This window comes from Apiospora aurea (assembly GCF_038362705.1).
Source record: "Apiospora aurea strain CBS 24483 chromosome Unknown utg000007l_segment0_segment0, whole genome shotgun sequence".
Classification (NCBI taxonomy): Eukaryota; Fungi; Ascomycota; class Sordariomycetes; order Amphisphaeriales; family Apiosporaceae; genus Apiospora; species Apiospora aurea.
In genome coordinates this window covers 2,413,971-2,436,753 of record NW_027117394.1, presented here as the reverse complement: position 1 = coordinate 2,436,753, position 22,783 = coordinate 2,413,971, and the positions used below count along the sequence as shown (strand labels likewise).

The window sequence follows — 22,783 nt, the reverse complement described above, 5'->3', positions numbered from 1 at the left end:
GGGCATCGCAGTCACGAACCCGTACGAACAGCAATAGCTCTCATTCTTGGGTACGGTGCTATGCGTGCCGAGACCCCAGAATCTGACCTCAACCGGCTGGATATCGCGATATGAATGCATCCTGGCCTCATGGCACCTCCCCCAAGGGGCAAAAGTGGCCGCAGCTGGTAATAGTCGTGCATAGTCGTGCAGGACGGTACTAACCAAATCGGAGGATTGCATTACCGGTACGCATCACATTGGCAAGGTTGCAAGCAATTTACTCTCTGGGCTTGGGACTGGACCTCCCGCGGTTACCAGAATCGAACTCGCAGCGATGAAGGAGGGGGTTGGCTGGGTTGGGAGCAAGGGAGTGCCTTCACCCGGATCCTCAAACCACGTAACTGACATTGTGTCACTCTCACCGAATGTTACTTGTCATATATCTCTGGCCACGGGAGGAGTTCCAACAAAACGAAAGCTGGCGAACTAATATTGTTGCTTTTCTCAACCACCCCTCTCCACTCTGTGCGGCAACGGTGGGCTAAGCGATTCGGCGAGAGCTAACGCACATATATAAAAGCAACTGTTCATCGCGCCTTCATTGCCGCAGAACTCCTGCATGCTCCTTTTTTTTTTTTTTTTTTTTTGCGCAGATACGGCACTTTTCTCCCCACGAGATTCTCGCCCGCCGTTCGCCCGTTTCGAAAGTTGCCCTGGGCGATCGAGAAATGCACCCATCCTTACCTAAGTACTTTGAAGCTGCAAGTAAAGTAGTGACAAGCAATCAGGAATGCGAAGGATTGGCCGTGCGTTCGGTTGTCAGCCCGAGCTGGCTGGCGGATGTTTGCTCGGACTGTTTCACCTTACGGCGACGACCAACATTGGGCAGCGAGCAGCCTAGGATGTTTTCTTTACTTATCGCACACACACACACACACTTTTCTGTCTCCGAATGATTAGGGGTGGTGGGAAAATCAAGCAGATAGGTTGGACGAACTGGGGGAAAAGGAGAGGGGAAAGAAAGAAAGACAGACCTCAGCGGTTGTGGCCGTTTCCAGGTTTCCTACCCCTCTCCCTTTCCCCTCCCCCACACCACCCACCAATCATCACCAACTTGGCGTCCCAATCTGGAAATATCTCCCTGGAGCGGCTTGCGGGGGAAAGGCTACGCTGACCGGAGCAAGCCCTTTTACTCATGCTTCCCACGACGAATGCACGATGATAAGTTGCTGTCACTGATTGGATGGTCACCGGTTTCGCACACCAACCAATATATTGCATACCGAACGAGGTCTTGGTCTTCTCGGTCGGGAGTTTATCAGTCTGGTATTGTAGCTACCTGCGTGCAGCAGACAGCAAGGGGAAACAGTTCTCGTTACCAAATTGACCACTAGCTCGTGCTACAGTCCCGTAACCAGGCCCTCCTTCTCCTTTTCTCGTCTTCTCTCTTCTTCCCTCGCCGCTCTTCTTCTTCTTCTTCTTCTTCTTCTAGGGCGGGCCGGCGCTATTGTCATCGTAATCGCCGATGTCCGGGTGGTTGTACGTTTGGCTGCCGGGCGGCAGGGAATTGTCGCCGTAGTACCCCTTCTTGCGGCAGGCGAGGCCGTTCGCCACGTGCACGCCCGGGCAGTTGGCGCGAGTGATGGCGTCCTTGACCACGTCGTGACAGTTGTTAGAGTCCCAGTTGACGAAGCTGAAGGCCAGGGTGAAGCCGTGCAACTGCATGATGCGTCGCGACCATCCGTCGACGACGTAGTTGAAGGCTGGGTTGCGGAAACGTTGGTCAGCGAGCTGGGAGGTTTATCGGGAGGAACAACCATAAAAAAAGGAGAAAGATGGAAAGTAAGTCAGGACGAGGAAAGCGACGACTTACTCGCGTTGTTGGATACTTCAATATCGGGACTGGCCCACCAGCCAACCGTGCAGACGTTGGTTTGGGCATTTTTCCAGATTGCTTTAGCCCACGAGTATGGCTCTTGTCCCGTTCCTGAGCCCGAACTGTGTGCGGTGTGAGGTCGAAGCGGTCAGCCGGATTCCTCCATGGTTCAAGTGCGTATGTGTGAAAGACAGGCAAGGGAAAAATGGGTTGGGAGAGGAGTTGGAACTTACATCGTGTACTTGACATTATTGCCCACCTCTTCGGAGAGGCACTCCATGTAGGTGTACGGTGATCACTTGGCGGCGTAGATGCAGTCTGGGCTATAGGAAGGCTCCGTATAAACCTTGTCGATCACTAAAAGTAGGGAGACATCAGGTTTCGGTAAGTCAAGAAACAGGCATCTGGGTTGGTTGCACTGTGGGCTGAAGATAGATGGAGTGTTGCAACAGAGGAATGAGGAATGGAAATAGGTCTGAGGATGGATACTGACTGGTGTCATTGGGGTGATGAGGAACGTCAGTGGCTGAGCCCAGCGGACCATGATGACCCGTAGCCGTGGCGATCGCAACACTGGTTGAGTTGCTGAAGGTCAACGGATATGGAGGTACATGCCCGTACGGCTTCAGAGTGGCAGCATTCTGAAAAAGGGACAGTAGTACGATGACAAGCAAAAAGAGTGCCATGCTTCAGGAAGTTCCTGCAATGTCCACCTACTTGGTAGGAGGAACCTAGAAACTGCGTGATCGAGATGGTGGAGAAGCCGAGATAAATTTCCTGAAGGGACTGTGCAAAAGAACAGGGTGCGAGAGGAGAAAGATGGAGAGGGGAAGCAGTAGCAGAGACAAAGAACACAGTGCTTTAATAGGACGAACAGAGTGTGAATACAAGTCACTTGAGAGAAAACATCCCAAAATCGGAATCATTGGGTCATTATGATATACAATCCCGTTGAGTGAATATAAGAGCCTTCCCTAGAAAGGGTTTCAATGTCTGCTTGGATACACCAGATGCGCTTTTATTGAATGGATACAGCCCCTGAGCCCTTCCAACCGACTGATCTGGCTATGAGGGATAACTTGCTGCGGTGGCTGTGATCGACGAAAACCAAGGACTAGACGGGTCCAAAATGATGAACACATCACGAGCCTACCAGCCCCTTCTCCTCGAGATCGACAACCATAATGGAGGATACGGACGAGTTGGGGGCAGGAAACAGTGCTCAGGCCCGAGTCAACCTACCGCCAAGACGAGCTCAGAATAGTCCCCGTGATCAAGGCGACAACAATTATTACAACAATCATGACATTTGTGGGAACTGAGTAGCAGGCTCTGCTACTCGACGGCCGCCGCAAACACCCGAAGATGGAGAAAATGGGGAGTTAGCAATTCTAGCTGGATCTACTTTACTTCTTCGCCGACTCTTCGTCGACTCTTCGCCGACTCTTCGCCGACCTTAAACTGTTTCAAGAGGACTGTCGGTGAACATTTATAAAACTTCAGCCATTCTACCTTTGCATTATTCATTGATCTATCAAACAGCCAGACAGTCACATACTTCTACTCAGTATGCCCCCTTAACGCCTAGCGCAAGGATCATCTCCATACGTGACCGTCCAGACCCGAGGGTTATCCTCCAACAGCAGCACATCAACAGCGAGCCCGGCCTTGCCGTAGAAGCCCTCGTGGAACAGTAGCTCGACCACATTGCGGCACGTCGTAACGTAGCGGTGGCGCACGTCGACCACGTTCTCCTTGATCTCGACGAGGCTCCTGCCCGCCAGGAACAGGAGCCGGCTGCGCAGGAACAGGAGCAGCGAGGCCTCGTTCACAAGGTCCGGGTGGCCCTCGACCAGCACGCACCGAGACTCGTTCCGCAGGCGGTCTTCCTTGCTCGCCAGGCGCCAGGGGTGGTAGCTCGCATGGACCCTACAGCCGTCCACGAAGAAGCCTCCCAGTTGGGCATCCTCGAGGAAGAAGCGGGCGGCGGCGACCTCGAAGAAGGACAAGGTGGCCGAGGCGGTGGGGTTGTTCTGAGCCGTGTTGGGTTGCGGCAGGTGAATTCTCAAGGACCAGATGCGGCCGTAACCGCGGATGGCGTTCAGGAGCTTCTTGGGGGTGCAGTGGGCGGGCAGGCCGGTCAGGGAGCAGGTTGACACTTTGGGTGTCGGGTATGGCGGCGATGTTGGCGTCGGGGAAGAAGGCGTGAAAGGAAGTCCTGTTCATCTTGGGCGGCTTGCCAACGTTGATCATGCTGGTACCATCATTCACGAGTCTATGTTCCTCCATCTTGACTCGTTGAGGGCGGGTATTGACTTGGTACTCTGGCTGTATAGACAGGTTGATCTGGAGGCTGACGCCGGTGTCCAGCCCAAGTGGTCTAAAATCGTTGGCAGTAGGGTCAAGAGCCTTGGTCTGTAACCACTCCTAGTGGTCAGTATAAGGCAAGATCGTATATAGGTCGAAAGGCAGATAATAGACAGGGAGCGGGTGTGTGTGTGCGTGAAGGGCAAAGCAGATGAGGGAGAATGGTCAAGGAAGAACGGACGAGGGGATAGGGCAAATAACACTATAATAACAGGCGAGAGTAGTGAATAGATGGGGCTTGAGATAGGACGAGAGTATCGAATGTTGGAGACAAGCGACTTACTGAGGACATCATCGATATGCTCCTCGACCTCGTGAAACGACATCCAACGTATTGTGTTGTAGGAGCAGTTTCTCGAGCAATGGGTGGTCCGGAGAAGGTGTCTTGGTGACTATGGCTCTCGGTTAGTCCGCATTTCTCAGGGCAACTATGCAGTGTGTTGTTGTGCAGGAGAAGCGATGAAGTGATAACCGACCTCTTGTTTACACAGTAACCTATCACCACCCTATAAAGAGTGTGCAATGCTTGTGTACGGGTCTCGTCTGAGATTTGGTGAATCCACGGCGTGCCAGTGAAGGGACGAAAGAAAACAAGAACGAGAGCACATGCACCGTGGAAGATGTTGTGAAACTGATGATGGACTAAGAAACAGTCTCCGTTTAAATAACCAGCCAGCTGAAATTGAATACAGATCTAACTGTGAACCCACGAACAATTATTGGCCATAACAACCACCACTGAGCAGGACGACAGAGATTGAACCCATAGCCTCACTAAACGACATCATAACCCATCACAAACGCATGAACGACAGGCAGGCAGTGAATGCAACAACTGAACTAACACTGAGCACAGCAACAATGGAGATATCATGCGGCTCTTTGTAAACCCCCTCGCCCCTCGCCCCTCGCCCCTTACCCCTTACCCCTCGTCAGAAGCACCAAGCTCCGTGTCTGGATGCAGAGGCTGACTTTGAACGCCCCTCGCTGGCTTTGTCGAAGTTCACGATTAGGCCTGTACGATCAGAAGAGAGTGCTTTCTATTTGATATATAAGGTATAACGGAGCCTCAACAACCTTCGAAGGGTATAGCACGTACTATTTATCCATTCATCTATCGAATGGTGTATATAGATTTCCAGGTAGCTGGACGTACGTACACTATTGCACATGGAGAAAAAGGGGCTGACATGGCAGAAAACCGGGATATGAATTGCGTTAATCAGCACGCCAGTGTCTGAAACGAGCACCATTATGACTTCATTAGTTTGAGCTGATCGTGCATGCTTGTTTACCAGAAAGTAGGTGCTAATCGTATGGCATTATGGCTGAACAGCACTGCAAAAGCATACTACAAGTAAGGCGTCATCGTGTGTGGCAACGTGATATAAAAAGGGGATGGGGCACTTGTTTGCCCATTGCTATCCAAATATATATCAGCAGCTCAGTGTCGTTTCAGTTTCTAATGCCGTATAACATGTTGTACAATGAATACATCGTGACATATCTATACATAGACACGGGAACAGAAGACCCGGTCCCAGACTCCAAAAAGCTCTCACTGCTGCTTCTTCGCCGCAACAGCCTTCTTCACTTGCTCCTCAGGCGGGGAGTTCAGACCCAAGAAAACCATGGCTGCGGCGATGGCAATTCCCGCAGCACCCATGCTATACGCAGCACCTCTTCCAGCCCACCAGTACACGCTAGTGAAGAGGATGGGGCCGAGGCCTCGGCCAAGCTGGCCCCAGCTTCGGAGGATGCCGAGCTTCCCGCCCTGCTCGCTCGCCTTGGCCTCCAGACTGCCCAGAGCATTGAGGCCACTGACGACCGTGGCCGAAGTGACCGCCAGGCATGTAGCCGCGATATAGAGATGGCCCTGGGATCTGCACGTGCAAAGTACGCTGAAAGCCAGCAGACAGGCGGACACGCCAACCCGGACCGACAGCAGCGGAGGGAGGTGTCGCGTAACACCGCCCTGAAGAATTGATGCAACCAGCCCCACGTAGCCAAGAAGACGTCCGTTCTGGAGGGACGAGTACTGGAACAAGTCGTAGGTCATGAAGGGCAAAGAGAATTCCATGCCAGAGAAGAATAGCAGGAAGACAAAGTGGATGTAATTGAGCAGCATGAGCGAGTTGGTGCCCCTTTGCGACGTCTTTACCGGCTTAACGGATGCCGCTTTCTTGGTGTCCTTGTTGGCCTTGCTGGGCAGTGTCTCGGGCAGGGCCACGTAGAGGTAAAGGGTCTCGGTAAGGATAAGAAAGAGCGAGACAGCGGCGGCGGTCGCGAAGGGGTTCGCCGCCACGGTCGAGATGGAGCTCAGGAACGCGCCGAGAGCTGGGCCGAAAGTAAAGGCGATGGAGAAGCACGCGCCAATCAAAGCCATGGTCGAGCCTCGGCTGTTCTCGTCGGAGATGTCGGACGCGATGGCCGTCGCGATCTGGACATTGCCCTCGGACAGGCCACCGACGACGCGCGAGGCGAGGAAGGTGCGGAAGTCCACAGCAACCACCCAGAGCAGCACCGAGACGATGTTGCCACCCATGCTGGCCAGCAGCGCAGTGCGCCTGCCATATTTGTCGGACAGGCGACCGATGATGGGGGAGGCGAAAGCCTGGAGCAGGGAGAAGAGACTGCCGAGCGCGCCTCCGAGCAGAACGATGTCGTATCTCGAGTCAATGGGTTTGGCGAAGGAAGCTTTGTAGGCGTTGAGGTAGCCGAGGATGCTGGCCAAGATCGTGGAACCCGACTCGGCGGTGGCTTCGTTGTTGCGATAGAACTCGAGGAGCTTCGGGAAGAGGGGCAGAATGAAGGTGAAAGAAATCTGTATACACAGCCAACAGTCAGACAAGTGTTCTCATTGGTTGGCATGCGGTTGTTTCTGCGCATCATCGAATAGGGGGTCATACCAGGTCGAGCAACAAGGACACGAAGATGACCTTGAGCACCTTCTTGCGGGTGCTCGCGTCGACAGCCATGGTTGGCGCTTTAAGCTTTGAACGTGATAGGTATACAGAAACTCTTTCGGTCCAAAGCAAAAGAGAGGGAACAGAAGAAGGTAATGCAGATGTCTCAGGTGGGAGTGACAGCTGCCATAGAGGGGTCCTTCAAAGTAGAAACGTGCAACAAAACAAAACCGGGCGTCCAAGGTGGCCTCGTCGCCAATGACATCTATCAAAATGATGGGACTTGGAGGTTACATAAGACAGGTACAAGTCGCAAGTTTAGGTCATCGGGAATGTTCAAATCCAACAATGGTGGGGCAGCACGGGCTTAACAGTTGACAGCTAGGTTAGGTTACCAGCTTACAGTAGCACTCAATGTCTTGTCAACATCTTTCAGCTGGCCGTAGCGCCTAGGTACTAAGTAAGCAAGCACCTATTTCTCCGTCTCAGTCAGGCCACCCGGCGCCACCATCAATCGAACACAGCAGCAGCAAATCACCACCGCTCGTTCCATCATGGCGGTTTGCCGTGGAAGAATGCCATTGCATCCTCGGCCGAAGCGGACATGAAGCATTGGCTGAGCTGTCAACCTTGAGTCTATCTTCGCGTCGACGTTTCCATCTTTAACATCAACTATCGGCCTTGCCGTCGGGTCATGTCCAAGTCCGCCCCTAGAAGTTAGACTCATCTACTTCATCGTCATGATGACAAATACTAAGCTCGTTCATCTGCCCTGGCACTAAAGCAAGCGCTTGCCTCTGATAGCCTTCCGAACCAACGCTACTCATCCGGTTCCCGGAGCGGACAGATCCTAGGTGAGCTACTCGGATCGGTCCATCCCTTACAGGAAAAGGACGGATCCTCCCCCTCCAGCATGGCGAGCGGAGGAAGGTATACTTCGGAGTATGATATAGGTTATACCGGTCAGCAGTCAGCAGTCAGCGGGACTACGGACCACAGACGTCTCCGCACCGAAAGTGATCATCGGCCGTTTGGTCCGCAGTCCGGCCTCCGGAGATCATTACGTACATGTGCTACCAGGGGCTACGCGATACACTAAAGTCGCGTACTGCGCGACATTACACAGCCTCCCATCTGCTACTAGAAATCTCCGTGGTTCTGCGCCGTGACACACAGACTTGGGTTGGAACGATGGATGAGCAAAGCAGAGCTGGACCATGAAATTTTTTTTCTTCTTTCTTTTTTCTTTCAGCTCGGCTCGTGTCTCACAACACAAGGTTAACAGTGTTGCACACGTACGTACGTTGGACCCGGCGTATTCTGCCCAGTGACCCCTGCAACAGACAGACACCGGCAGAAGAGAGGCAACGGGCTTGGCTCGCTCCAGCATCGACTGACCCCGATCAGACCCCGATAGATCTTTGATGAGCATTGATGCCATCGTATACCTCGTCGCTGGCCGCTGCTCGTAATTTCGGCTGGAGCTAAGACAGCGATGCGAATCTCATCGAACCTAACATGTCAATGCGCGAACAACCACGATTCACCATATCGGCCCCATCAGCTTCCACTGTGGACCACCGCAATCCAAGCAGTATTCGGCAGGCCCTTCAATTATGACCTGTAGAACAAGGTCAGCCTATGTATTTATTGGTTCCCTGTTTTGACGTTTTTTTTTTAGACATTGGATGCTGTAGAACTGTTTTGACGGCTGCTGCTGCTGCTGCTGCTGCTGCTGCGCCGTCACGATGCGGCAGCAACCCAACGTCGGGATTTTGCGCAGCTCGTTGTCGCACCGAGTTGCTCGAGAATCTTCCGAGGCTGGGCCCGCAAGAGGCAAGGCGAGCTCACCAAGCTACCGCCAGGCTAGTCTAGGGCAAACCAGGCAGTTACGAGAATCGGCTCGGCGTGCATGAATGCAGTGGACCGCAAAGTAAACAGGCGACAGTTCTTCGAGGTTCTGTCGTAGTATTTTCTCGCATTCATGGCCGGGCTAACGCAGCAGGGCTACTGATCCAATCCACTTCGAGCACGAGCCTACTGCGACAGGACCATTAAGCGCAACTGGCGTCTCCGGGTTCGATCAGGAATCGGCGAGATGCTCGATGCTCGATGCCTGACCCCGGTCGTGCCTCAGCCTCAAAGGAACCCCGAAAGGCCCGGGATGGGACGCGTCGAGGTCAGCCTCATCAGCTCATTCATGCAAGAAGCCCGCCCACCGGGACTGTCCTGGCATTCTAGAATGCTGTGCTACCTGAGGGAATGATTTTCTTTTCTGGCTGGCGATTTGACCGTAGGGGCTGGTGAGCCGCGACAACCGCAAGAACCCGGGATGTCCAGAAAAATGACCAGTCTTTCTATGTCTTTCCAGTCGTCCTAGGGATCTGGAGAAGACCGCTAGCGTTGCCAAATGGGGGCTGGCTTCCTTCTATAATTGGCAGGCGTACCGGCAAATACGAAAAGATCGGCACCACCAGCACCAGCCGCGGTCTGTGGGTGTCCAGTGAACCATCGGGCCCCGCAAACCCAACCATCCCAACACGAGATGTTGTGGAATTCACCCACGTCTTAGACAGGGCACAAGTCGGTCAGGTGCCTACCGCCTGTCCAGTACCATTGACTTCCATCTGCAAGACAAGCGGGCTTGACTCTGCGAACCCGCGCCATATCGAGAATGCCCCATCGGAAGGGAGCGATGGCCCATGGGATCCTATGGGATAGGACGGGGCTTGGATGCAAGCTGCGATCCGCAACCAGGGTCCAGGGGTGTGTGCTGGTGCTGGTGCTGCATAGCAGGATGGTCCGTCAACGATGTCACGTAGGATGATGCTATGCTGTGAGATGGCTTGATCAGAACCAAAACAGAAAATGCCTCCGCTACACGAGCGATAGATAGGAAGAGAGAGAGGCTGGTTCACGATGTATAAAGAGGCCAGAACTCTCACCATCTACAGGACTTCCTCTATCCTCATCCTCATCCTCACCAACCCATCACAACTATCTACTTAGTTCCTAATAACTTATCACACTTCCACTCGCTCCAACAACCCAACCCAACCCAACCAACCCCAACCTTCAAAATGCAGTTCAGCCAAATTTTCCAGCTCATTGCCGCCGCCGCCACTGCCTCGGCCGCCTCCGGTATGCAACAACCCCTCCGTGGCCTACGCATGAGAGCGCCTTACGATTATACATATGAACCCGATTGCTAACAGTTTCCCAACAGTCGCCTACGACACCGGCTACGACGACGGCTCCCGCTCTCTGACCGCCGTCTCCTGCAGCGACGGCGTCAACGGCCTCATCACCAAGTACGGCTGGCAGACACAGGGCCAGATCCCCAAGTTCCCCTACATCGGCGCCGTCGACGCCGTCGCCGGCTGGAACTCGCCCCAGTGCGGCACCTGCTGGCAGCTCAGCTACAACGGCAAGACCATCAACGTCCTCGCCGTCGACCACGCCGCCTCCGGCTTCAACATCGCCCTCGACGCCATGAACGCCCTCACCAACGGCCAGGCCACCATGCTCGGCCGCGTCGATGCCCAGGCTACCCAGGTCGCCGTCTCCGCTTGCGGTCTGTAAAAAGCCGCTATCCACTTGGAAATCGGTGTGCGGGGACGGATGAGATTGATGATGAGATATAAAGGAAGGGAAAGGAAACCATCAGAGTGGTTGGTGGTGTTCAGGGCGCATTGCATTATCGGTCAATGATGTTTAATTATTTAATGAGCTAATGCTTTTACGACAAACACAATACAGCGTGTACATTTTGCTGCAAATTACATACCTGACTTCCTGCCTGTGAGATGATGACAGTACTGATTTTCTAGGTGTCGTTGGTTGAGTCTTCCCTTTTGTAACGTGACTTGTGACTTGGATGTAAGGTACAACTTGAAGAGTAAAGAGTAGAATCTACCACACTTTCTTTATCCCTTTAATAGGTGTATTTAGTGTCACCAGTAAGCTTCATAAGGTATAAGCATACATAGTTAGTTACACAGTCACTAAACGTATCCACTATGAGGGATGGGGAATAACCATAGGGTAATGCATAAGATTAAGTTTAAGGGTATATATCTAATGTTGTCATGCCGCGGACTAGCCGGTTTCTATAATGCCATATGTGTCTCATGATCTATCGTTTATAACCATGCAAATGCGTCCCGTCCTCGCTTTGTCAGTAAACCTTAGCCACTTCCGACTCCTAGGGTAAACTCAAGAACAGCTTCTCCATGGCCTCGAAGTTCGGCGTCCTATGGTAAAAGGGTCAGTCAGGTTTGCGTGAGAACGGAGAAAGGGCGAGAGAGATGACAACAATAATAACTTACCCCAAGCCGGTGATAGGGTCCCATCCCTTGACGGCACTGAAGCCCTTGGTACCGCAGCCCGCATTGGTCCCGTTGGTGATGTCGTTCATCACCTCGGGATGGGCGTAGAGGACCGGGTTCACAAAGCCGACGGCGGCCTTGCCCGCCGCGAACCGTTTCTCGTTAATCAGGTTCAGCATTGCTGCGAAGACCGGTGCGGAGGCTAATATGATATCAATAAGCGATCGGGATGAGAGACAAAAAGTCGGGTGCATCATCACTTACCAGAAGTCCCAAATGAAAGCGAGAAGTTCCCGTTGACCGCAGTCACGTACCGCGCCCCGTTGACCGAGACGTCGGGGTACCCACGGACTGTGCGGGAGTTGTTGAACTGCTGATCGGTGTAGGGCGGGGCCGAGTCCGTGAAGTAGGCGGCGACGGCTTTGGACTGGTAGCCGGGCATGGCGAAGACGTTGGAGAAGCCGCCACCGGACAGGATTGTCTCCTCGCAGGCGGTCTCGGCGTCCTTGACCGTCTTCCCGGGCACAATTTGGGTCGCTCCCACAGAAGTGATGTATGGGCAGGTGCTGGGAAAGGCCGGGGTGAACAACCCTTGGGAACCGTCGTTGAAGGCGCCCGAGGTCGGGTCGCGGCAGAGATGGCCATTGCCCGCGACACCGCTGTCGCCCGACGAGAAGATCATGGAGACGCCCTGGAGCGCCAGCTTCATGTACTCGGCGCACTGGCGCTGCTCGTAGCGCGCGGTCAGGTCGGCCTCGTTGTAGCCGTAGCTCGTGGAGATGACGTTGGTCGCGGTGTGACCGCCGCATCGGATGTCGTCCGGATAGTTGTTATCGATGGAGTCGACGGCGTTGTCCGCCTTGGCGTCGCAGAAGCTGCCGTCGATGGCGTCGAGCAGGTTGCCGAAGCTGGCGCCCCGGACCAGGTCGCCAACCTGGAAGACCTTCGCCTGCTGCGGGAACACTAGGCCCATGGCGTACTGAAGGTCCAGGGCGGACTCGCCGTTGAACTGGAAGCTTTGGTTCTGCGTCTGAACAACCGCGTTGTCGATGAGATCCACGTCTGGGCCCTTCCCCTTCAATTTGGGCTCAAACTGGTCGAAGAATACATCCAGATCAGACTGTAGGAAGGCTTGCGGCGTGTACTCGACGATCCCCAGAGAATTATTCTTGGCGGATAAATCTCCCTTGGGAATCTTGTAGAGGGCCCGAATGCAGTCTATAGTGAGCATCTTGTCACAGTCATCCAATGTCATCATGGCGTTCACCACATAATCGCCCTGCTTTGGAGACCATCCATCAAGTCCGCTGCCTTGTATGCCAGTCGAGGCTCGTCGTTCTCCGTTGGCCAAGCTCCTCTTCTTCAACTCGTCGGAAACACCGCTGTCCATAGAGACTCGGTTATTGAGACGTTCATGTCCAATGTGTTGGTCGAAGTGCACGGTAGGGGTGATGATATCGATATGCTCTACTAGGTGGTCTAGCACATGGTACTGATCGCAGGCAAGGTGGTGTTGGCCATGCCGACTGTGTCGAAACATGAAGTACTTCGTCTTCAGGAGCTTCTCGAGCTCGCCAACAGTGGCGTTGAAATCCAGCCAATTTCGACCACTGGAGAGCTTGATGCGATTCGGGTTCATTCCCTCGCCAACAAGCCATTTCGTCACCACATCGACCGACTCTTGCGTCGGAGCAAATGTCTCGATGACCTTGCTGGGGTGCCAATGTTGTCCGTATTCTGCCGACTCGGGATGTGAGACCGCATGTAGGTAGTCATCGCCTCGATGGAGATTCTGCTGTGTTAGACCTATCCGAACCGGCAGGGTATTTCGACTGGGGACTCGACGGAATTTTTGCCAGAGATTCCGTACGTTGTGCCGCTTCTCGTGGACGACATGACTAGTCGACGGCCTGACAGGTTTCGCCACCGCGACTACCACCAGGGTAGTCAGGATGCTCAGCAGAAATCCGGGGTGCATCTTCCAATTGATCGGTTGGAATTTCTCACAGCCCAACAACCCAAACAACCCCCAAGAACCATCAGGCAGGCAGGCTGGGGACTGCGCGGCTATAAGGGCCGCCTGGAAATTCGTCCCTGACACTCCGAACATGGCTACTCGTAGCGTCACTTCTCGCAAACATCGTGAAGAATCCCTAGACGTATGAGGCCTGTTTCAAGACCCAAAATTTCGGTATGGACGGTCCAGCAGGGCTACCACCTATAGTGGGCGCAGGCCAAGACACTCGACGACGAACGACGTCGGTCCAGATCGGTAAGCAAGGATCTTCGATCGCGTAGCCTGAGCCGCTTCGAGTCTGGTATGGCATCCGGCTGGTATGGGAATGCGCAACCAAACATCGGGCGGACATGAACTGTCGGCAGACGGCATATGCCTGCGTACCTGAGATCGACATAAAGCTTAACTACACAGCTTAATCGAGCCGCGCAAATCAAACAAGACTCAAGCACTACACGGGCAAATCATTGGGGCAGGATTATGCCGACCGTTTGAGGCTCTTGCGGATCCCGGCAATAGCGCCCCTGGTGTCTGCCAATGAGTCCCCACAAACGTCTCTGGCTTGTCATGCAAAACACGACAAAGGAGTAGCCGACGAGTTTTGAAACTAGGCGCAGTATGCAGTTCGCTCTCCTCGATTTCATTTCTTCTATATCCGATTATGTGTTGGCCGCTTTAGCCTCAGCATATCGTTCTAAAGTCTTCTTCTGCAGAGCGCGCTGTTCATTGATGATATCCCATAGCGCCTCGTTCTCTTTCTTCAGCTCGCTGTCGCCTGAACTATCTGCATGGGGTTGTTGTAGAGCTTGGATGGCGCTTTCCAATTCGCCGGTAGCGAAGCCCTTGCCATTGAGCATTTTCTCAAATCTCGATTCTTCGGTCAAGTCTGTGACCAGTTGGGCAGTGAAGTTATAGTTGCGGCTACCCAGGAAGGGCTTGACAACCGTCGTAACCTGTGTAGATTTTGTACGGGGCAGCGGCGACTCAAATATTAAATTGGAGATGGATGCGTTGAGGTTTGCAATTTGGGTCGAGTCAGCACGTGTGCTCAAATCCCATCTAAGGATCTGGCCCTTGTTGTGTCCCGACAGTAATGCTGTGCCATCGTAACTGACGGCGAGACAGGACGCTGGTCCCGCTTCTTGCGGCGCTGAGCCGAAGGCCGATGCAACCTGGACAACAGACGACACTGCTTCGATGCTCTGAGGGCCCAGCAATGCCTTCTCTGAGAACATGTCAACAGCGAATATCGAGCCATCATCGGACGAAACATAGATTGCACGCGCACACGGATCTAGACATAAAGAGGTGGGATTGGCCGGGAACAGAAGGGTACGCAGTGCCGTACCAGTCTGGTAGTTCCAGATGATGCAGGACCGATCTTTGCCGGCCGTGACACACATATTCGTGTCGGCGTTTGTGCTTTGGCTGATGGCAATGGAAACAACGGCAGCTCTGTGGTTAGAAAGGGTTTTCTCTGGCTCGTGCTCAATGGTCGTGTCCAGCTCCAAGAGACGGGGCAGATCCCAGACATGGACATCGGAGTCGTCAGAACCTGTCAGTAGATGGTATGGCGTAGAAGCAATGCAGGTCACAGCCTGGACATGGCATGCGGGAGTGGTTACTTGCCGCCCAGTGCAAATCTGTGAAGGAGTCAGCGGTGAGCTCAAAGACGACAGGAATATTGATGCCCGTGCAAACCCCAGAAACGTACCTCCCAGACTATGACACGGCCTTCGGCAGTGCCCAGGACCAAAACGTCATCGCAAAAGGCGACACTTCGTATCCTCTCTTGGAAAGTCACAGTTGACTCCTGATTGCCCTTTGCTCTGCTGTATACATGGACGGTCGACTTGTCATCTTGGGCCGCAAAGACATGAGTTTCGGAGACGGCGAGGCTGTTACGCGGCACGGAGCTTTTCTTGAAGGTGCTTGTGGTCGAATGGCTCGGATGCAGCGTGTGCTCGTATATACCGATATCTTTGGCAATGGCGGTATTGTTGGCAATCGGAGGACCAGAGATCGACGCAAAGTACTTTTCGGTCAACATCTTGCCAGGCCTTGTTGCCGGAGGCACTGTACGGTGATTGCGATGGGCGTGAAACGGAACTGTCGGTGACGATGCACCACCGGGCTTCGGAGCCGTCGTTGCTGTATAACACAGACGTGAATTTTTTCAGGCAGGCTAATCGATTGGATCAGGCAAGGTCGGGGGTCGGGTGCGTCTGGGCCCGGCATGTGCGATATGCACCGAGCAATCGCTAGCGGGATACGAGGTGGATGGACCCTGGAATACGGCAGGGTCAAATACCAGATAGGAGAACCTCGAATGGCACCAGGAAGCCCAGGAGCCCAATAGAACTGCCGGCAAAACGTATCAGAAAGATCGATCAGAAGTCGTCAGTCAGCTTGTTTCACCTGAGACTAAACCAGCGCACTCTGCCACTATCGTTGAATGTTTGGATGCTAGGATATCGGTAAATTTGCTTCTAGAAAAAAAAAAAACGAGCGAAAAAAGGCAAGGCCACTGCCACTGCAAAATTGCAGCGATGTACCACCCAAGATCTAGCCTTGGACGCGCTTTGGCTGCTGGCTCTGGTGTGGGGCGGGAAAGTGCTGCCAACGCCCCCCCAACGACTGATTTGACTGCAGCTGCCCGGCCTGCCAAGCCCCCGTGGAAATAGAATTCCGGTTCGTCCACCAAACATCAATGTTTCAATTCGCAGCTCACAGCAGCCAAAGCAGGTATTAAATAGTAATAAAACTATAGAAATATCTATTAAAGCTTAATAAGAATATTGCATTTTCTTTGAAAATTTTCTGATTTTCATGTGGTAAGAAACCTCGAGCTGTATTAGAGTAGTTCTCAAAGGGTACCTGGAATTTCAAACTCACGGCCGCTTGCCTGCCTGCACAATATTTTCCTGGTAGAAAAAGAAGGCCTGGCCGGCCTGGCCCCCACATTGACACACTGACAACCTCTTAAACTTTATGGGCAAGCTACCTAGCGACCGAAAAAAAACGGGATTCTTATATCCATCCATTCCCACTTCATAAATGATATCTGCTATGTCGAATGGATGCGTGCTCCTCCTCGCTGAAATTATGACAACGTGCACGTGGCCACGGTATTGCACAAGGCCTGTACATCATCGACATCTCGGATCCCTACTGGCACCGAGCTCTGTTAGATATAGATAGAATATGTCATAAACCTGCCAAACATCCTGGGGCTTATCCTAAATTGCAACCGTGCTGAGGAAGCTCGGTACCGGGTTTGGCGTGAGAATGCCCACCAAACCGCCAGCAACCCGTGGCTGCGCAGTGAGGCAGCTCCCTCTTCTTCTGTGCCGAGGATGGCAACGGTCGGGCGGTGATATTATGACGACGATTAGAGACGACGAACCAAGGCCTCTTTGCCCGTAGACAGGGCGAAGCTGGTAAATGAAGTTTTGAACGTTATCGCCAAAGCCTATCCTCTCAACCAGATGCTGAATTTCCATGCGAGGCGTAGGACACTGTGTGGTACCTGGGGAGGGTCAGAAGTCGTGAGTCGCGAGTCGTGAGTCGGTTCTCACCTTGTCCGTTTTTTCTTCTTCCCCTCTATCGCTTTGACTATTGACGATGGACTTTCCCGTTTTGTACAATCGTGGATAGCTGGCTGGCTTATGTGAGTATGCTATTATGCTTCTCACTGCGCCATCGAACCTGTCATAATACGTCAATGTGTAAGTATATAATGCGTGCACATATTTTTATATACCAACATGCGTCCGCTATTGTCAAGCCTGGCTCAACCACTTGGCAGCTTGGTTTGGAACGAACTGGTCGTTATATTATATGTCATATATATATACATGCTATTATGCATGCCATGCTTAAGATTACGGCATCTATCACTCGCTGAATAAGAGGCTCGCGTAAGCCCTCGCTCGCCTGTGCGGTCTCCAATATTCATTTGGGCACACCATCCTGGCTGCTGGCGGCAAATGCGGGCAGTCGGATCGTTGGCTCGTCTTTGAGCGACGACTGAGACAGCATTCAAACCTGCCCGTATCTGGAGACACGAACCTGTATGTCTGAGAGAGAGAGTCAAGCCCACACCCGAGCTAGACAGTCCTGACTCAAACCAGCCCGGGGGCAATGTGGCTTGATATTGATGAGATATCAACCTGTACCTGTAACAGGCATGCGCCTCCGTCCTCAAACTGAGTCGTGGACTGTAGCGAGCATCGTGGTCATCCGCAGCGGGAAACCCTGTGTCGCATTTATGTATGACATCGGTGCAAGCGCCTGGACTGGAGATATGGATTGTCTTTTGTGTATGTATTTGTTGTATGTATGTAGGGCCCCGAGGTGTTCCCGTCCGTACCTCGCGCATCGTCTCCTGCCAATCACCAATACCGGCTAGCGGCAGTCCAGCATCCCGAGGATGTCAGTGAGCATCCATGTAGGAGTTTTGACGAAACAGCAGCTGGTGCCATCGAGACGGCTCCCAGCTTGGGCAACCTCGAGATTCGGGAGCAACTTGATTGCTTGGCCTCTCCTCTCCTTTCCTCCCTTGTGAGGGCCAACGAACACCCAAGGTAAATCATGTCTCTCCTTTTCCCTCCCGTGGGTAGCCTAGGCCTTCGTTGTCATGTTATGCTCGGCCTGCACCATATTGCTTTTGCTCGATTTGGCCTACGTTAGTACACCCAGGAAATCGGGGATCGCCCCCGCAGCAGGCAGGCCCATCAATTGAGTTCTGTTGGCTGCAGCCTCTTGAGTTCTCTTCTGCTGCCTTAAGTGCGTATGCAAGTACAACTCCCGAGGCTTTTCTTTGCCCTCCCGGGGGTCGAATGCGACGGAAATTTTATATCGTATCTGGACCAAAGTATTGATTGGCATGTGGGATTGCCATTGTGACCATACGCGTTGCAGATTTGATTAATCTTGGCTTTAAGAGTGAGCTTCGGCGTGCCGTTGCACTGCAATGTAATGTGTATGGATGATCCCTGCCGCCACCCCTGCCGGGAACCCATGCAGCTTGAGCGTCGCCGGGAGAAATGCTGGCTTCTGACTGGAAGAGGGCAGCAGCCAAGTGCAAAGTGCAGGCTTAAGCAGAGGAGGATGAGGATGCAGCTCCACCATCAGCCGACAACCGCCCCAGCAGCCCACATGGAATCTGGAGGGATAGGCACTAACACCATGTCACCCTGTTCCCCTGTCCCCCTGTCACTTCATCAGTGCACGGCGATAACTAGCTACGGCAACTCCAGGCTGGCTGCCCGAGCTGTCTGTTCTTGGAAGTAGCAAAGCAGAGGGAGAGAGAGAGAGAGAGAGAGCGAGAACATCAAACAAAAGCAAAGAGAAACAAACACCCATCCAGACTAGTAGCACGGCGCTGTTCGTATCAATGGCCTTACACGCCGCCAGTGGCTCTCTCCTGAGTCTCCTGCCGGGCATGTCTCGCATACGTCCAGCTTTGCAACAGAGCAAGCTACATCTATATACAGCCATATCCGATTTCCCAGTCAGTACCTGTGTATGCTCCCATAGTGCGTGTTTGTCCCCCTTACCCTTAGCACTTCCGACTCCAGAACAGAACAGACGACGACGACAGGGGGTCAACTCTGAAAGCGAAGTGTTCCCCACCGCTGCATGCCCACCATCACCCTCCACCCCTGCGCGCCAGTAGCATCCTGACTCTGGTGCGCTTGTCCAACAGCGCTGTGCCGGCGATCATACTCTATCGCCTCAATCCCGGGCCTCGTGCTTCCCCTGTCGACTGGCAACTGGGCTATGTATGGCAATGGTGCTGGCTGGCAGTGGGAAAGAATCCTCCTTTTTCCGGCTTAGGGGAGTTCGGGGTCCCGCTCCGCATGCTGGACCGCTTGCTCTGGCGACTTCTTTTGATTTCAGCCCATCTGCCTGCTGGGATGTCCCCTCGAACAACTCCAACAACATCAGTGCTCAAGAGACTCCTTGCCTTTAATACATGCGGCTCGCAACCTGGTCTTCCTCTGCGTCTGTTGAATAATTGGTTCTCCGCAAACGATCAGACTGATTTCATCAGACGGCCCCATTCTTGCAATTTCCTTGGAGCTGTCAGCTATAGCAAGAACGCGGCCGATATCATCACTTTTGGGTCATTCTCGGCTGCTCAGGCCAGTCCAAGGCAGAAAAAGCAACTTCAAGTGTGACTGGACACACTGTACCACTGCAGCATCCCGAGATCCTCTAAACATGGAGTTCCAGGAACCCCTCCTAGACTGCAACTTTGCCGAAGTACTGGTCGGAGACCTCGACAACTCGTCGGCCATCTTTCAGTCAAAGAACTTGACCGCTGGCGCTCCCGTACCTGGTTTATTGGATGATGGAAGTCATCGGCGCTTTTCACTCCAGGACAAATCGATGCGGCCAGCTGAGTACCAGTCATTAGCACGGCTCAAGTCACTTCAGACCATGGACCAGCCGACTTATTCGCCATTCGTGATCACGGGTGGTCACCACCCACGCAACAGCGTTGACACAACACACAGCATCAGCACCACATCATCCGGCGGCATGGAGCCACCTTCTATTGCGACTCGAGAGGTTTCCGTGGCCACGGCACCTACCTCGGGACGGCCATCGCCAGACAAACTCTCCGACTACAGTTGGATGGACTTTGGTGCCAACGGTCTCGATCTTGAGGAGTTCGGCGCGGAGGATCGGCGGCGTAGTATGAGTGCCATCCAGCTGGCGCTACCTCCGGCACAAACGGGAGATGATGGAGATTTTCGCAGCATGTCTATGGGCTGCAAAGTCCAGAAGAAACCAGCGCTTCCATACTCGTCATTCAACCCACAGATCCAGATATCGCAGTCTCAGACGACGCCAGCCGTTCCCTGCAGGCAATCCTCCACCACCTTTGGGTCACCTCGGTCACCCCCAACACCACACGGGGTTCGGTCACCTCCAGTACCACATGGGGTAATACCACAACGACGCTCTTCGTTGAATCATAACAACGCTGCTAAACCGTTGAATCTACGAATTTCACCGCCTTCGCCTAGCCGCTCTGCTCGTTACTCCATGACAGGATTCCTACCAGCGGCAGTACCATCGGCAGACTCGCCACCTTCGCCAACCTCGACAACCTCGCCCATCTCAGATTACGACCAGCCTTGTGAGAAGGAAGACAGCCCAAGAAGCTTCGACGACCGTCGCGAAGTTGAAGTTACGTTGCCACCTCGGAAGGAAGAGGTATCGACACCAATGATTGCGGCGCATCTGGTAAATGTTGAAGAGTGGCTCAACTCAAGTATTGATATGGGCTTCCCGCAGCAGCCCCAGACCGATACCGATTATGCCGCATCGCGCTTCCCGGTCCCAACCGAGGTGCTCGACACGCTTCGAGTCTCTGTGGCGTGCTTCCCAGAGACGATGCTGCTCTGTTCCAGTCTCTCGATAGAGACTATACGAAGCCATTCCAGGAAGTTCAAGTACGGCAAGCTGTGTTTTGCCTCGGAGTCCCAAACCTCGCTTGCGCTAACTGACGACTCTTCGCCACGAGTCAACAATTCGAAATGGAAGTGGTTTTCACCATCAAAGAAGCAACAGCAGGACCAAAGCCCCAAAAGTCCCAAAAAGCAACAGCAACAGCAACAACCGCCACAGTCGTCCAGGTCGATGCTAGAGCCCATCACGCCTACGTCACCATTCAAAGCGCTCGGGGCCGCGGACTGGCAGGCGATAAAGAGGATCTTCCCTACAGGCAGCGACCACCTCTGCGATGCGCTCTATGCCCATATCCTAGCGTATAACTACATCACCAGTATATGTCCCCGGTCCACCTCCGCAGCATCGGTGCAGCGCCCCAGCTCCAAGAGTTCGGTATCGTCGTACGGCTCCAGCCTGCTGGGGCCTGAACTCGCATCCGTGAGGACCCGGAACTCGGACAGCACCAAGATCCCTCGCAAGGCCGCGAGCCTGCTCGGCATGGAGACTGACCCCAGCGCCACCACCATTCCCGAGCCCAACAGCAGTAGCAACAACTATAGTTATGCTTCCTCTTCCCGGACCAAGACGATGCGGAGCCAGTCATCTGTCATCCGCAAGCGCCCGTCGGAAGGCAGCAACAATTTTTACGGAAAGAACTTCACGACGGCGGCGAACCGCAATGCCGACGAGCACGACGCATCGCTCAGGGAACTGCGGTTGGGCCTGGCCAAGTGCATCGCTCGGCTCATTGCCACTATCCGCCTCACTGCAAGCGATGCTCCTACTACGATGGGGATGGGATTGGGACGGTCGCCGTCATCGAGATCGATGAATGAAGAAATCCAACATATAGACCCGTTCCTCATACGGTCATTATGCGAGATTGTACGGACTAGCGAGGAGAAGTAGAGAAAGATATCTGGAAGAAAAGACGGTATCACACAGACACACATCCCCTCCCCCTAATCCCGAGACGATTTGATGATAGAAAAAAAAATCAGTGATAATGGGTGGGCTGGGGATCTTGGCACTTCTACTTTGTTTTTTCATCGGGTTTGTTTTCACATTTACAGTTACTGCATCATATGCATGCAAACCTGGCATCCCATGGGTTTTCCTACCTTCCCTAATTCCATCGGCGTTCGATCGGATAGGCCTACTCACATCAGCAAATGGGAGGTCACCAAGGGGGGGCTGACAGAACCTTCTTCTATCTACTACGTAATATAGGCGCGCGTATGGATCAGGGGGCCAGAAAGGGGGGAACTACGTATGAGAAGACGCCCTACTAGGGGCGAATAAACTCACTGAGGCGAGAAGCGACACGAGGCAAGCAAGACATTACATGTAACGGTATACACTTGAGGAAATGGGAGGAGAGAAAGAGAAAGAGAGAGAGAAAATGAGAGAGAGTAACAGAAGCTCGCAACTTACTGATAACGATACCCTTTTCCCTACCTAGATAGAGCATTTACAGCTGTCATTGGCTTTTTATTGGTATCTAACTTGGCATGACATAGAGACATTAATCGATTGTTTGATGAGGCTTTCCCTGGTGACAAATCATGTTTCTTGTTGTTTCTGTCACGTCTTCCATGGCAACAGGTGTTTGAGTAGCTTCGACATTGCGTCGGTGTTTGGGCCTGGCGTCAATGTCCCTGAATGCCCTCCCCTTGCATTTTCAAGCTCGCCAATGTCGACCCCTGACCCTTCGTTCTTACCTATGTTTTGTTTCGTACTGCTTGCTTTCGCCACCGCTTCCTGTTTACCAAGTTGTGGTTCTCGAAGTCGTAACGACTGTTTCAGTGATACAAGCATCTGCCTGCAATAGAGCATTAAA

The 22,783-nt window shown here is 53.2% G+C and overlaps 7 protein-coding genes across 7 annotated transcripts; 2 read left to right on the top strand and 5 right to left on the bottom strand.

Annotated features, from left to right (window-relative positions):
- Positions 1-1,470: 1,470 nt before the first annotated feature.
- Positions 1,471-2,138, bottom strand: PG986_010997 (uncharacterized protein; the record flags this gene model as incomplete). Its single annotated transcript, XM_066847219.1, has 3 exons — positions 1,471-1,745; positions 1,856-1,980; positions 2,092-2,138. The coding sequence occupies 3 exons, from the start codon at positions 2,136-2,138 to the stop codon at positions 1,471-1,473; spliced, it is 447 nt and encodes a 148-aa protein (XP_066696710.1).
- A 1,297-nt stretch (positions 2,139-3,435) lies between these two features.
- On the bottom strand, positions 3,436-4,551 carry PG986_010996 (uncharacterized protein; the record flags this gene model as incomplete). The annotated part of the gene is made up of 2 exons (XM_066847218.1): positions 3,436-4,076; positions 4,509-4,551. 2 exons carry the CDS (start codon positions 4,549-4,551, stop codon positions 3,436-3,438), a joined length of 684 nt encoding a protein of 227 aa, XP_066696709.1.
- Positions 4,552-5,783: 1,232 nt separating this feature from the next.
- PG986_010995 (Major facilitator superfamily domain-containing protein 10) lies at positions 5,784-7,203 on the bottom strand (the record flags this gene model as incomplete). The annotated part of the gene is made up of 2 exons (XM_066847217.1): positions 5,784-7,049; positions 7,135-7,203. 2 exons carry the CDS (start codon positions 7,201-7,203, stop codon positions 5,784-5,786), a joined length of 1,335 nt encoding a protein of 444 aa, XP_066696708.1.
- A 3,008-nt stretch (positions 7,204-10,211) lies between these two features.
- Positions 10,212-10,713, top strand: PG986_010994 (uncharacterized protein; the record flags this gene model as incomplete). Its single annotated transcript, XM_066847216.1, has 2 exons — positions 10,212-10,272; positions 10,358-10,713. 2 exons carry the CDS (start codon positions 10,212-10,214, stop codon positions 10,711-10,713), a joined length of 417 nt encoding a protein of 138 aa, XP_066696707.1.
- Positions 10,714-11,335: 622 nt separating this feature from the next.
- On the bottom strand, positions 11,336-13,437 carry PG986_010993 (Aorsin; the record flags this gene model as incomplete). The annotated part of the gene is made up of 3 exons (XM_066847215.1): positions 11,336-11,384; positions 11,460-11,661; positions 11,724-13,437. 3 exons carry the CDS (start codon positions 13,435-13,437, stop codon positions 11,336-11,338), a joined length of 1,965 nt encoding a protein of 654 aa, XP_066696706.1.
- Positions 13,438-14,135: 698 nt separating this feature from the next.
- On the bottom strand, positions 14,136-15,526 carry PG986_010992 (uncharacterized protein; the record flags this gene model as incomplete). Its single annotated transcript, XM_066847214.1, has 2 exons — positions 14,136-15,119; positions 15,191-15,526. The coding sequence occupies 2 exons, from the start codon at positions 15,524-15,526 to the stop codon at positions 14,136-14,138; spliced, it is 1,320 nt and encodes a 439-aa protein (XP_066696705.1).
- A 4,178-nt stretch (positions 15,527-19,704) lies between these two features.
- On the top strand, positions 19,705-21,852 carry PG986_010991 (uncharacterized protein; the record flags this gene model as incomplete). Its single annotated transcript, XM_066847213.1, has 1 exon — positions 19,705-21,852. One exon carries the CDS (start codon positions 19,705-19,707, stop codon positions 21,850-21,852), a length of 2,148 nt encoding a protein of 715 aa, XP_066696704.1.
- Positions 21,853-22,783: the final 931 nt, after the last annotated feature.